Source organism: Leucoraja erinacea, chromosome 27 (genome assembly GCF_028641065.1).
Source record: "Leucoraja erinacea ecotype New England chromosome 27, Leri_hhj_1, whole genome shotgun sequence".
NCBI classification, from domain to species: domain Eukaryota; kingdom Metazoa; phylum Chordata; class Chondrichthyes; order Rajiformes; family Rajidae; genus Leucoraja; species Leucoraja erinaceus.
In genome coordinates this window covers 7,167,716-7,178,880 of record NC_073403.1, presented here as the reverse complement: position 1 = coordinate 7,178,880, position 11,165 = coordinate 7,167,716, and the positions used below count along the sequence as shown (strand labels likewise).

Genomic DNA, 11,165 nt, shown 5'->3' with positions numbered 1-11,165 from the left:
TGGAATAGACCCTCCTATCCACCGAGTTCGCACCAACCATCGATCGATCACCTGTTCACACTTAATTTCATTTTATCCCACTTTCCTCATCCACTCCCTTGCACACTAGCTTGCTAGTTAATCTGCAAACCTGCACATCTTTGGGATGTGGGAGGAAACCGGAGCACTCGGAGGAAACCCATGCGGTCACAAGGAGAACGTGCAAACTCCACACAGGCAGCGCAGATGAGGTCAGGAGTGAACCCGGGTCTCTGGAGCTGTGAGGCAGCACAGTGTTGCTACCAGCTGTGCCACAGTGTCGCCAGATTCTGACCAGCACAGTCTGGCAATTTTCCAAAGCCAATTCCCATTCTAAATGTGAATGTGAAACATGGTGATAGAAACAATAGCACGTGTTAGATTTTTATTTCATATACACACATACACAGAGAATATAAAATTTCATGATCTCTTTGAGATCGCGCCCAGTACAAATCCTAGTATTAGAATCTCCTTCCCTGTAGTCAATCACTAGGATCTTTGGATCAATGGGTAATCAATATACTGCAAGTGATAACCTATTAGAACAATTCATTATCAGTGAGTTTGCCTGCGTGTGTGTGTGTGTGAGTGTATTGTGTGTGAGAATGCCCTTGTGCATGGGTGCATGGGTGCATATGAGTATGCGGCCGTGTACTAGTGTAAACTCGGGATATGTGGAATATCCGTTGCATTGAGCAGGGCTGAGGTAACGCACAACACTCAAAATACACTGGCCAGCATAAATGTTTTAAGTACGACGAAATGTGAATGGAAGGCATGCGTGCAATGATGCTACATGACCCAGGTTCAAGTGACTGCCGATATTAATGTCAAATTAGTTTTCTTCTTCTACTGTGCTACATTAAGATGTGTAATATCTTACAGTAAATAGAATTTGCAATGAGATGATCAATGGGCTCTAAATTTACATTGGTCGAGAGCCCAGCTCAACCTTCATCCTTTGAATGCCATGCCAGGGATCAGTTTCTGCATCTCACTACTCACCAAAAGTAGTTAGTTATCTTCTCCAACTGGGAGCTAACCACACTGATGCGGTAGACACAAAAAAAGCTTACTCCAACTTGTTTTTGTGTCTATCTTCGGTTTCAACCAGTATCTGCAGTTCTTTCTTACACAATATTGATGTGGTTATCTCCACGGGATCTCATGGTGTGTTCTACTAACTCAGTTTATTCCATTAAAGAACGGGTTGACAGTTTAACATCCGTTTTCCTAACCCTTCCCATTGTGTGATCTCCCATTCAGCACAGCTAAGTTCCCCGCCTACCAATGTTCAAGTATTTAGCTTTTGGAAGTAAACTGATTCTACTGGAAGACATATCGTTTGTCCTACTGAACTCTTGCCGATCAATAACTTGCAATCCTCCTCCCAATCACTCAACGTTATGTTCATTGATCATTAACCTGCATTCCTCAATCTCTTGCTCCACCACCGGTCCTACCCAGGCTGCTGCCCCCCGCAGCTGTAACAAAAGACATCAGCCAGGAAGAGAATTAGATGGTGCTTTGGTTTGGGTGACGTTGGTTGCCTTGGGTCATCTTTCGAGAGCCTTTGCTTTGCTGCCTAGCGTGCTTCAGTCCTGCGGTTCAGCGTGGAGAGTATCAGTCAGATCTTGCTGTTTTCCAGGTGGGTGTCGATGTGTTTTATCAGGGCATCATCTGGATAATTGATGGGGAAGGCCAACTGGCACAGTGGACAGCTCCTCATGTCCGAGTCTCCCGTCTCCATCCAGAGCTGGCCAAAGGAAAGAAACAAATCAGTAACGAGCTCAGCGTCATAGACTCATGGCCCTTTGGCCCAACCTACCCAAGACAGCCAACATGCCCCATCTACACTAGTCCCACTTGCCCGAGTGCTACGTACAATCATTTGAAACCACAGACCGCCCTGGAGAGGAAAAAACTACAAAAAGTAGTAAACACTGCCCCGTCCATCATCGGCTCTGACCTTCCTTCCATCGAGGGGATTTATCGTAGTCGCTGCCTCAAAAAGGCTGGAAGTATCATCAAAGACCCACACCATCCTGGCCACACACTCATCTCCCTGCTACCTTTAGGTAGAAGGTACAGGAGCCTGAAGACTGCAACAACCAGGTTCAGGAATAGCTACTTCCCCACAGCCATCAGGCTATTAAACCTGGCTCGGACAAAACTCCGATTATTATTAATAACCAATTATCTGTTATTTGCACTTTATCATTTTATTTATTATTGTGTGTATATATTTATATTATAACATATGGACACACTGATCTGTTTTGTAGTAAATGCCTACTATGTTCTGTGTGCTGAAGCAAAGCCAGAATTTCATTGTCCTATCAGGGATACATGACAATAAACTCACTTGAACTTGAACTTGAACCTTACTGGAAGCTATTACACATTAATAGGTTGTGAAAAGAAGTTATACTTAACCTGGGCATATTTAGCATGGTGATAAGGTTCGATGTTGACAGTGGATAATAACTTTATAATGCTTTTCATAGAGTCATAGAGCATGGAAAATGGCCCTCCTGCCCAACTTGCCCACACCAACCAACATGTCCCATCGACACTGGTCCCACCTGCTTTGGCCCATATCTCTCTAAACCTATCCCATCCATGTACCTGTCTAATTGTTTTTTAAAAGCTGCGATAGCACCTGCCACAACTACCTCCACCGGCAGCTCGTTCCATGCACCCACCGCCCTTTGTGTGAAAAAGTGACCCCTCAGGTTCCTATTAAATTTTTCCCCACTCACCTTAAACCTATGTTCGCTGGTTCTCGATTCCCCTACTCTGGGCAAGAGCATCCACCCGATCTAGTCCTCTCTTGATTTTGTACACCTCTATAAGATCACCCCTCATCCTCCTGCGATTGAATTATTTTTTATCACATTGAATTATTTTCACGTTACTAATAAGGGATGAAAACCTCTCGTGTGAATCCCACGATATATTACATTATCATGCTCTGCTGAAAGTTCTCTGGAACTGAACATCAGGTATTCAATTCTCAGCTCCTATATATTGTGAGTTTAATGCAATGATGGAGAATAAAATGATATTAGCACCGAAGGCCAATATTACAGAGTCCGCGCCAACCAGCAATCACCCCGCACACTAATAGTATCCTAGGGACAATTTTACAACTTCTACCAAAGCCAATTAACCTTCAAACCTGGACGTCTTTGGAGTGTGGGAGGAAACCGGAGCACCTGGAGAAAACCCACGCGGTCACAAGGAGAACGTACAAACTCCATACAGACTGCACCCGTAGTCAGGATCGAACCTAGGTCATTACCCTGTAATGCAATATACTCTACCACTGCACCACCGTGCCGCCCTGTGCTATAAGGGCTAGTCTCATCCCCTCGTATCTTCCACCGTACTCTCAGCCCTCTGGTCAACTCCCATTTAGTAACCTCTTAAAATGTGCACATTAATCTCTATGCACCTAAAGAAAGTTTATTATTTTATAGTCACATTGAAGCTATGCAAATTAACATAAGTGGGATTTTTAAAAAATGACTGTTGTGATGAAATGACAATAGGTCTAGTGAACTTGATGTAAAACCCAATTTGCATTGAACGTGGACAGAAATGCTGGGGAAACTCAGCGGGTGAGGCAGCATCTATGGAGCGAAGGAAATAGGCAACGTTTTGGGCCGAAACCCTTCCGGGTTTCGTCCCGAAACGTTGCCTATTTCCTTCAGGGTTTCGTCACACCCTGAGTCACGAAAATAGCAAATCTCTTGTCGAATGTCCATTCCGTCCACCCTGGCTTCCCAATTCAATTTGGCCATTGGTGACCCTCCAGTCTTCAAATCAAATCCAATTACACTCAACAATGGAAATGATCTTCCACGCCGCGGAGTGTTGCAGTCCGTCCCGACGCCGGAGTTTTGATCATCCCGACGAGAGGGCATCGGACATCGGACCGTCGGCAACGACAAGTGCGATGGGTTCGAGGCCCCGGCCACGGACGAACAAAGGAGGAACATGACTGAACTTTATTGCCTTCCATCACAGGGGGGAATGTTTATTCCACTGTGGTGGATGTTTATGTTAAATTTTATTTTATATGTGTATTGTGTTCTTTTCAATTAGTATGGCTGTATGGCAACTCAAATAATAATAATAATAATAATAATGATAAATTTTATTTATGGGCGCCTTTTAAGAGTCTCAAGGACACCTTAAAAAAAATTTAGCAAGTAGAGGAAAAACATGTAAGTGGAATGAAATAAATAGTAGAGACATGACTAGTACACAAATTAGAGACAGAATTCAATTCAAAACACAATATGAGGCAATTCAAGCACAGATGGAAAGGGAGGGGGACGTGGGGCTAAGGATAGGCAGAGGTGAAGAGATGGGTCTTGAGGCGGGACTGGAAGATGGTGAGGGACACGGAATTGCGGGTCAGTTGGGGGAGGGAGTTCCAGAGCCTGGGAGCTGCCCTGGAGAAGGCTCTGTCCCAAAAACTGCGGAGGTTGAACTTGTGGATGGAGAGGAGACCGGCTGATGTGGATCTGAGGGACCGTGAGAGTTGGTAGGGGGAGAGGAGGTCAGTGAGATATGGGGGGGCCAGATGGTGGAGGGCTTTGTAGGTGAGGACCAGGATTTTGTAGTTGATCCTGTATCACTGTACCTTGAATTGAATTGAATTGGGGCACGTGACAACAAATGTGAACATGAACTTGAACTTCTGTCAGATAAGTTAACTGTTTCATTTTGAATCAACAAGAGACCGGTGACCCCTTACTCGGCATGGAAGTGTTGTTTAGATACTGTAGGCACATGGAGAAGCCGTGAATAGCGGGGAATGACCATAAGATATAGGGCCATTCAGCCCATCGAGTCAGCTCTGCCATTCGATCATGGGTGACCTATTTTTTTCCCCCTGTTTAAGAAAGAACTGCAGATGCCGGAGAAATCGAAGGTAGACAAAAATGCTGGAGAAACTCAGCGGGTGAGGCAGCATCTATGGAGCGAAGGAATAGGTGACGTTTCGGGACGAAACGTCACCTATTCCTTCGCTCCATAGATGCTGCCTCACCCACTGAGTTTCTCCAGCATTTTTGTCTATTTCCCCCCCCCCTGTATCTCTAAAACTCAACTAAGCTAAACTTCTCAACCCCATTCTCCTCCCCTCCTCCCCGTAACCTTGGACGCCCTTAATAATCAAGGGAGGGGTGCGAATCATATGTAGGCAGATGTGTAGTTTATCACGGCACTATGTTCAGCAAAGGCAGTAAGGGCCAAAGCGCCTGCTCCAATGCTGTACTGTTAGATCACAAGGTATAGGAGCAGAAATAGGCCATTCGATCCATCGCGTCTACTCCACCATTCGATCATGGCTGATCCATTTTTCCCCACTCTGCCTTATTCTCCTGCCCTTTTCCCCGTAACCAAAGATAGACACAAAATGCTGGAGTAACTCGGCGGGAATTCTCTGCCTCCGAGGGCGGTGGAGGCCGGTTCTCTGGATACTTTCAAGGGAGAGCTAGATAGAGCTCTTAAAGGTAGCGGAGTCAGGGGATATGGGAAGAAGGCAGGAACAAGCTCAGTCCTGGAGAGAAGGAAAGGGTGACGTTCCGGGTCGAGACCCTTCTTCAGAACGGTCTGAATGTGTCTACCTTCGATTTAAACCAGCATCTGCAGTTCTTTCCTACACATTCTCCCTGTAACATTTGTTCAATGTTCTCTGATTCTAAATACCCACAATTTGTATTGCAATTCTCTGCGCTGTATAAGAATGAAGCGTGCAGAAGTGAATGCTAGAACTGCCACGTTGCCTTCACTAAAACCCAGTGAAGAAGGAAAAAGAGGAATTTCTTTAGTCAGAGGGCTGTAATCTGTGGAATTCTTTGCCACAGACTGCTGTGGAGACCAAGTCAATGGATGTTTTAGACAATAGACAATAGGTGCAGGAGTGGGCCATTCGGCCCTTCGGGCCAGCGCCGCCATTCAATACGATCATGGCTGATCGTCCCCAATCAGTCCCCCTTTCCTGCCTTCTTCCCATATCCCCCGACTCCGCTATCTTTAAGAGCCCTATCTAGCTCTCTCTTGAAAGTATCCAGAGAACCGGCCTCCACCGCCCTCTGAGGCAGAGAGTTCCACAGACTCACAACTCTCTGTGTGAAAAACTGTTTCCTCATCTCCGTTCTAAATGGCCTACCCCTTATTCTTAAACTGTGGCCCCCAGTTTTAAAGTGGAGATTGTCAAATTCTTTGATTAGTATTAGTGTTAGTCTAGATTAGTATTCATGCCTTCTATATTCTGTTGTGCTGAAGCAAAGCAAGAATGTCATTGTCCTATCAGGGACACATGACAATAAATTCTCTTGAATCTTGAATCTTGAATCTAGTACGGGTGTCAGGGGTTATGAGGAGAAGGCAGGGGAATGGGGTTAGGAGGGAGGGCTAGATCAGCCGTGAATGATTGGCGGAGTAGACTTGATGGGCCGAATGGCCGCATCCTGCTCCTGGAACTCAGGAAGAACGTACGTTGTGGGTGACAGGGGGTGGTAAAGTGTGGACTTACGTTGATGGAAGGCCAGGACTGAGCGTGCTCCGACTTGGAGTATTCGGTGGAATTCCTGCCGCTGGAACTGTCGGGGATGGGGAGCGCGGTGCAGGACGAGGTGCTCCTCATTCCCCTGTCCAACGTGCCGGGCGGGCTGTGGGTCATCCAGTCCTCCTCGTCCGACTCCAGCTGCCCGTCGTTGTACGGCCCATCGTCCGTGCTGTCCGGCACCTTGAGGTAATCGCTGGGGTGGTACTGCCCAAGTCTGGACGAGGTCTCCTCCTCCTCCTGCTGCCCCGCCGGCATCGTGTGGCGGTACACGCTCGCATCGCTGATCTCGGAATAACTCCGACGGCCCCGGAAGCTGCTTCGGAGAAGATGCCTTGAGCTCCTGGGGTAGCTGGAGTAGGCTTCTTGCTTCATGTAAGCTGAGGATTGGGGGTGGGCTGCAAGAGTAAAACATCACATTTAAGGCGTACGTTGGTTACGGTGACAGACACAAAATACAGGCGTAACTCTGAAGAAAAGGAATAGGGGCGCGACCCTTCTTCAGGTCTATTCAGGTGAAATTCTGCAGTACTGGGGCAACTACAAGGTGTATCATTGCAATGGCTGGGGTCAAGGAAAGAGCGTTCACGTCGCGTGCCCTGTTTCCACCACCACACACAAGAAGCACAAGAAGCACGAGACAGACACCATTGTGTACAGATGCCGGAAGTGTGTTCAGCTCTGGCTGAACAACTTCTAATCTCGAGTGTGGTCTCGACAAGAAGATTACACTTGCTCCTGGGCCTGGCCAAGCTGGCCATCCGCGAGTCACGGCGCCAGGCGGCGGAGGGCTCTACCCGGGCCAGTTGCCCGCCCCTTTTCCGGGGTTACGTCCGTGCCCGGGTGGGATTAGAAAAGGGAATACGCCCTGTCTGTGGGCACCCTGAGGGAGTTCCGGGACTGCTGGGCTCCGCAGGGTGTTGAATGTATCCTCAATAAGGATTGTATCATAATTGTATAATAGTTTATTATGGATATATGTTTGTATTGTATTATGGTGGTGGGTTCTGGCTTGTTTTATTGTAGTGTAAATATTATTTTTTAATAATTGAATAAATTTTTTGATTAAAAAAAAAAAAGATTACACTGGCCAGTGACTGGTCACGAAGGGAGGTTGGTTTGCCTGATGGACGTAGCTCAGACCATTTGACACCATCTACACTTCACGCTGTCTCGGCAAGTCCACCAGCATAATCGGGGACAAATCTTCCCCCCCCGGCTACTCCCTCTTCTCCCCTCTCCCCTCTCCCCTCTCCCATTAGGTACGAAGTATGGAAGTGTGAAAACACACACCTCCAGATTCAGGGGCAGTTTCTTCCCAGCTGCTATCAGGCATCTGATTCATCCCACCACAACCAGAGAGCAGTGCTGAACTACCATGCACCTCATTGGTGAGCGCCCCCCGGACTATCCATGACCGGGCTTTGCTGTCTCTACCTTGCACTAAACATCATTCCCTTATCATGTATCATACACTGTAAATGGCCCGATGGCCAATACTGACAGTGCCGGATTTAGATGAAGAGAGGCCCTAAGCTGTTCCACTTGTGAAGCCCCCAACGACCGGACAGCCATGGCGGCCAAATCTCCCACAATTCAAAGCGAGGGAGAAAGTGCCCAGCGCGCCGACCAGTTGCCGTTGCAGTGCGCATGCGCAGAGCGGCCGATGATGTGCTGGCCGTGGTTGTGCGCATGTGCAAGGCGGCCGTGCCGTGCCGGCGGATGAGGAGCGAGCGGAGCCCGGCGGCCCGGACACGGATAGCGGGGGGAGATGGAGAGAGAGAGAGATAGAGAGGGGGGCCGCCCAGAGTTGAACGGTAGGTGTTCTGCCTTGGCCGGGGGCCCCCCTAGACCTCGAGGCCCATCAATTTTTTCGGGGGGCCCCCTAGAAAGTGGGGGCCCTAAGCTATAGCTTGTTTAACTTATACGTAAATCCGGCACTGAGTACTGATCTTGTATTGTCTTTCCACCGACAGGATAGCACGCAACAAAAACTCAGTACACGTGACAATAAACTAAACTGTAAAGCCATTGAGTAGTGGGCAAGGAGTCCAGTTTATGCCTCTCCCCCAAATTCTCTCCCCCCCCCGCTCCTCCCCCTTTTACTTTCAGTCTGAAGAAGGGTTCCAACCCTAAATGTCACTTGTCCATATTCTTCAGAGATGCTGCCTTGGGTGCTGAATTACTCAAGCACGTTGGTCTTTTTAATATATCATCCAAACAGGACATTTACATCTGTGGGACCAAAAATGATAAGGGGGGGGGGGGGGGGGGGGGGGAATCGTGCCAGAGTTGAGTTGAAGATGGGGCAATCTTTATGGTGCAGGAGGCAATGGAGTAAGGGATAGATAGATGGTGCAAAAGATGCAATGGTTTCTGGTTGGTAAGTTCAACAGGGATGACGGATTGAATCCTCTATCATGGAGGCCACAATGGTTAAATCACTGAACATTTTAACGTACATAGATGTTGAGATAAAGGATCAGCCATGATTGGAGAATGGGTTCCGAACCCAAAACGTCACCCATCCTTTTTCTCCAGAGATGCTGCCTGTCCCACTTAGGAAACCTGAAAGGAAACCTCTGGAGACTTTGCGCCCCACCCAAGGTTCCCGGAAGTTTTTGTCAGTCTCCCTACCTGCTTCCACTCACTGCCTGCAACCTCCGGCAACCACCTGCAACCTCCGGGAACCGCACGGAAACCTTGGGTGGGGAGCAAAGTCTCCATTGGTTTCCGTTCAGGTTTCCTAAGTGGGACAGGGGCATTACTCCACCACTTCATGTCTATCCAAGATCCAGCATGAAAATGCCCGCACCGGGTCCATGCCAACGACAACACAATCCCACTTCGGGGACACTTTCTTCCCAGCTGTTATCTGGCAACCGAACCATCCTACCACCAACTAGAGAGCGGCCCTGAGCTACCATCTATCTCATTGGAGTCATTCAGATTATCTTTCATCAGACTTTATTGTGCACTAACCGCTATTCCCTTCATCCTGTATCTGTACTCTGCGCACGGCGTGATCGCAAACATGTATAGTCTTTCCACGGACTGGATAGCACGCAACAAAAAGCTTTTCACTGTACTTTGGTACACATGGCAATAAACTAAACTATACTATATTATATAGAATAGCAGAAGCAAGACTTAAGGAATCGAAGGTACACAAAAATACTGGAGAAACTCAGGAGGTGCAGCAGCATCTATGGAGCGAAGGAATTGGAAACAAAAGAAACAGGCAACGTTTCGGGCCAAAACCCTTTGGGTTTCGGCCCGAAACGTTGCCTATTTCCTTCGCTCCATAGATGCTGCTAGCACCCGCTCAGTTTCTCCAGTATTTTTGTGTACCTTCGATTTTCCAGCATCTGCAGTTCCTTCTTAAACACTTAACGAATTGGATATTTATATGAATAGTGTAGACACAAGGAACTGCCGTTGTTGAAATCTCGAGCAATAGACAACGTGCTGGAGGAACTCTGTGGATTGGGCAGCATCTGTAGAGAGAATGGACAGTCAATATCTCTGTGTGGCAAGGAACTGCAGATGCTGGTTTAAAACTTAGATAGACACAAAATTCTGGAGTAACTCAGCGGGACAGGCAGCATCTCTGGAGAGAAGGAATGGGTGACGTTTTGGGCCGAGACCCTTCTTCAGACCTGAAACGTCTCCCATTCCTTCTCTCCAGAGATGCTGTCTGACCCGCTGAGTTACTCCAGCTTTTTTTTTACATAGAAACATAGAAAATTGGTGCAGGAGTAGGCCATTCGTCCCTTTGAGCCTGCACCGCCATTCAATATGATCATGGCTGATCATCCAACTCAGTATCCTGTACCTCCCTTCTCTCCATTCCCCCTGATCCCTTTAGCCACAAGGGCCACGTCTAACTCCCTCTTAAATATAGCCAATGAACTGGCCTCAACTACATTCTGTGGCAGAGAATTCCACAGATTCACCACTCTCTGTGTGAAAAATGTTTTTCTCATCTCGGTCCTAAAAGATTTCCCCCTTATCCTTAAACTGTGACCCTTTGTTCTGGACTTCCCCCAACATCGGGAACAATCTTCCTGCATCTAGCCTGTCCAACCCCTTAAGAATTTAGTAAGTTTCTATAAGATCCCCCCCTCAATCTTCTAAATTCTAGCACATCCTGGTCTATCTTCGCTTTAAACCTGCACCTGCGGTTGCTTCCTACACCCGTCAAGGTATGTATGTTGCATTCTGCATCTTCCACCAGCACTCACACCATCCGCGCCTCCACCAGTGCCCAGGTCTGCCTGTCGTTTAATTTGTTATTTACCGTTATTCGTTGACTGTTCCTCAGAGAGTCGTGTGAGGATCTCGGTCTGCGCTTCTGTCAGGCTACGCAAACGGCAGAACTCCTGGGCCAACTTGCTGTAGGCCAGCAACAGCCTTTGCCTGAAAGGAGAAAGTGAAGAGAAGTCAGTGAGCAAAGGGCTGGAGACTCTCAACAACCAGGTCCATGTAAACGAGGTATTAAGGGGGCCTTTGGGCAACCAGACCACAGACCACAGTCTGTTCATATTGGTGGAAATGTGTC

The 11,165-nt window shown here is 47.7% G+C and overlaps 1 protein-coding gene across 5 annotated transcripts in view; it reads right to left on the bottom strand.

Annotated features, from left to right (window-relative positions):
* Positions 1-388: 388 nt before the first annotated feature.
* The window catches only part of tbkbp1 (TBK1 binding protein 1), a 110,326-nt gene continuing 99,549 nt past the window's right edge, over positions 389-11,165 (bottom strand). For all 5 annotated transcript variants that reach the window (XM_055656954.1, XM_055656951.1, XM_055656953.1 and 2 more), the window contains exons 8-10: positions 10,905-11,023; positions 6,575-7,002; positions 389-1,777 (exon numbers count right to left, since the gene is read on the bottom strand). In XM_055656954.1, the coding sequence (XP_055512929.1) occupies positions 1,649-1,777; positions 6,575-7,002; positions 10,905-11,023 (676 nt within the window). In that variant the 3' untranslated portion in view covers positions 389-1,648. The remainder of the gene's footprint in view (positions 1,778-6,574; positions 7,003-10,904; positions 11,024-11,165) is intronic.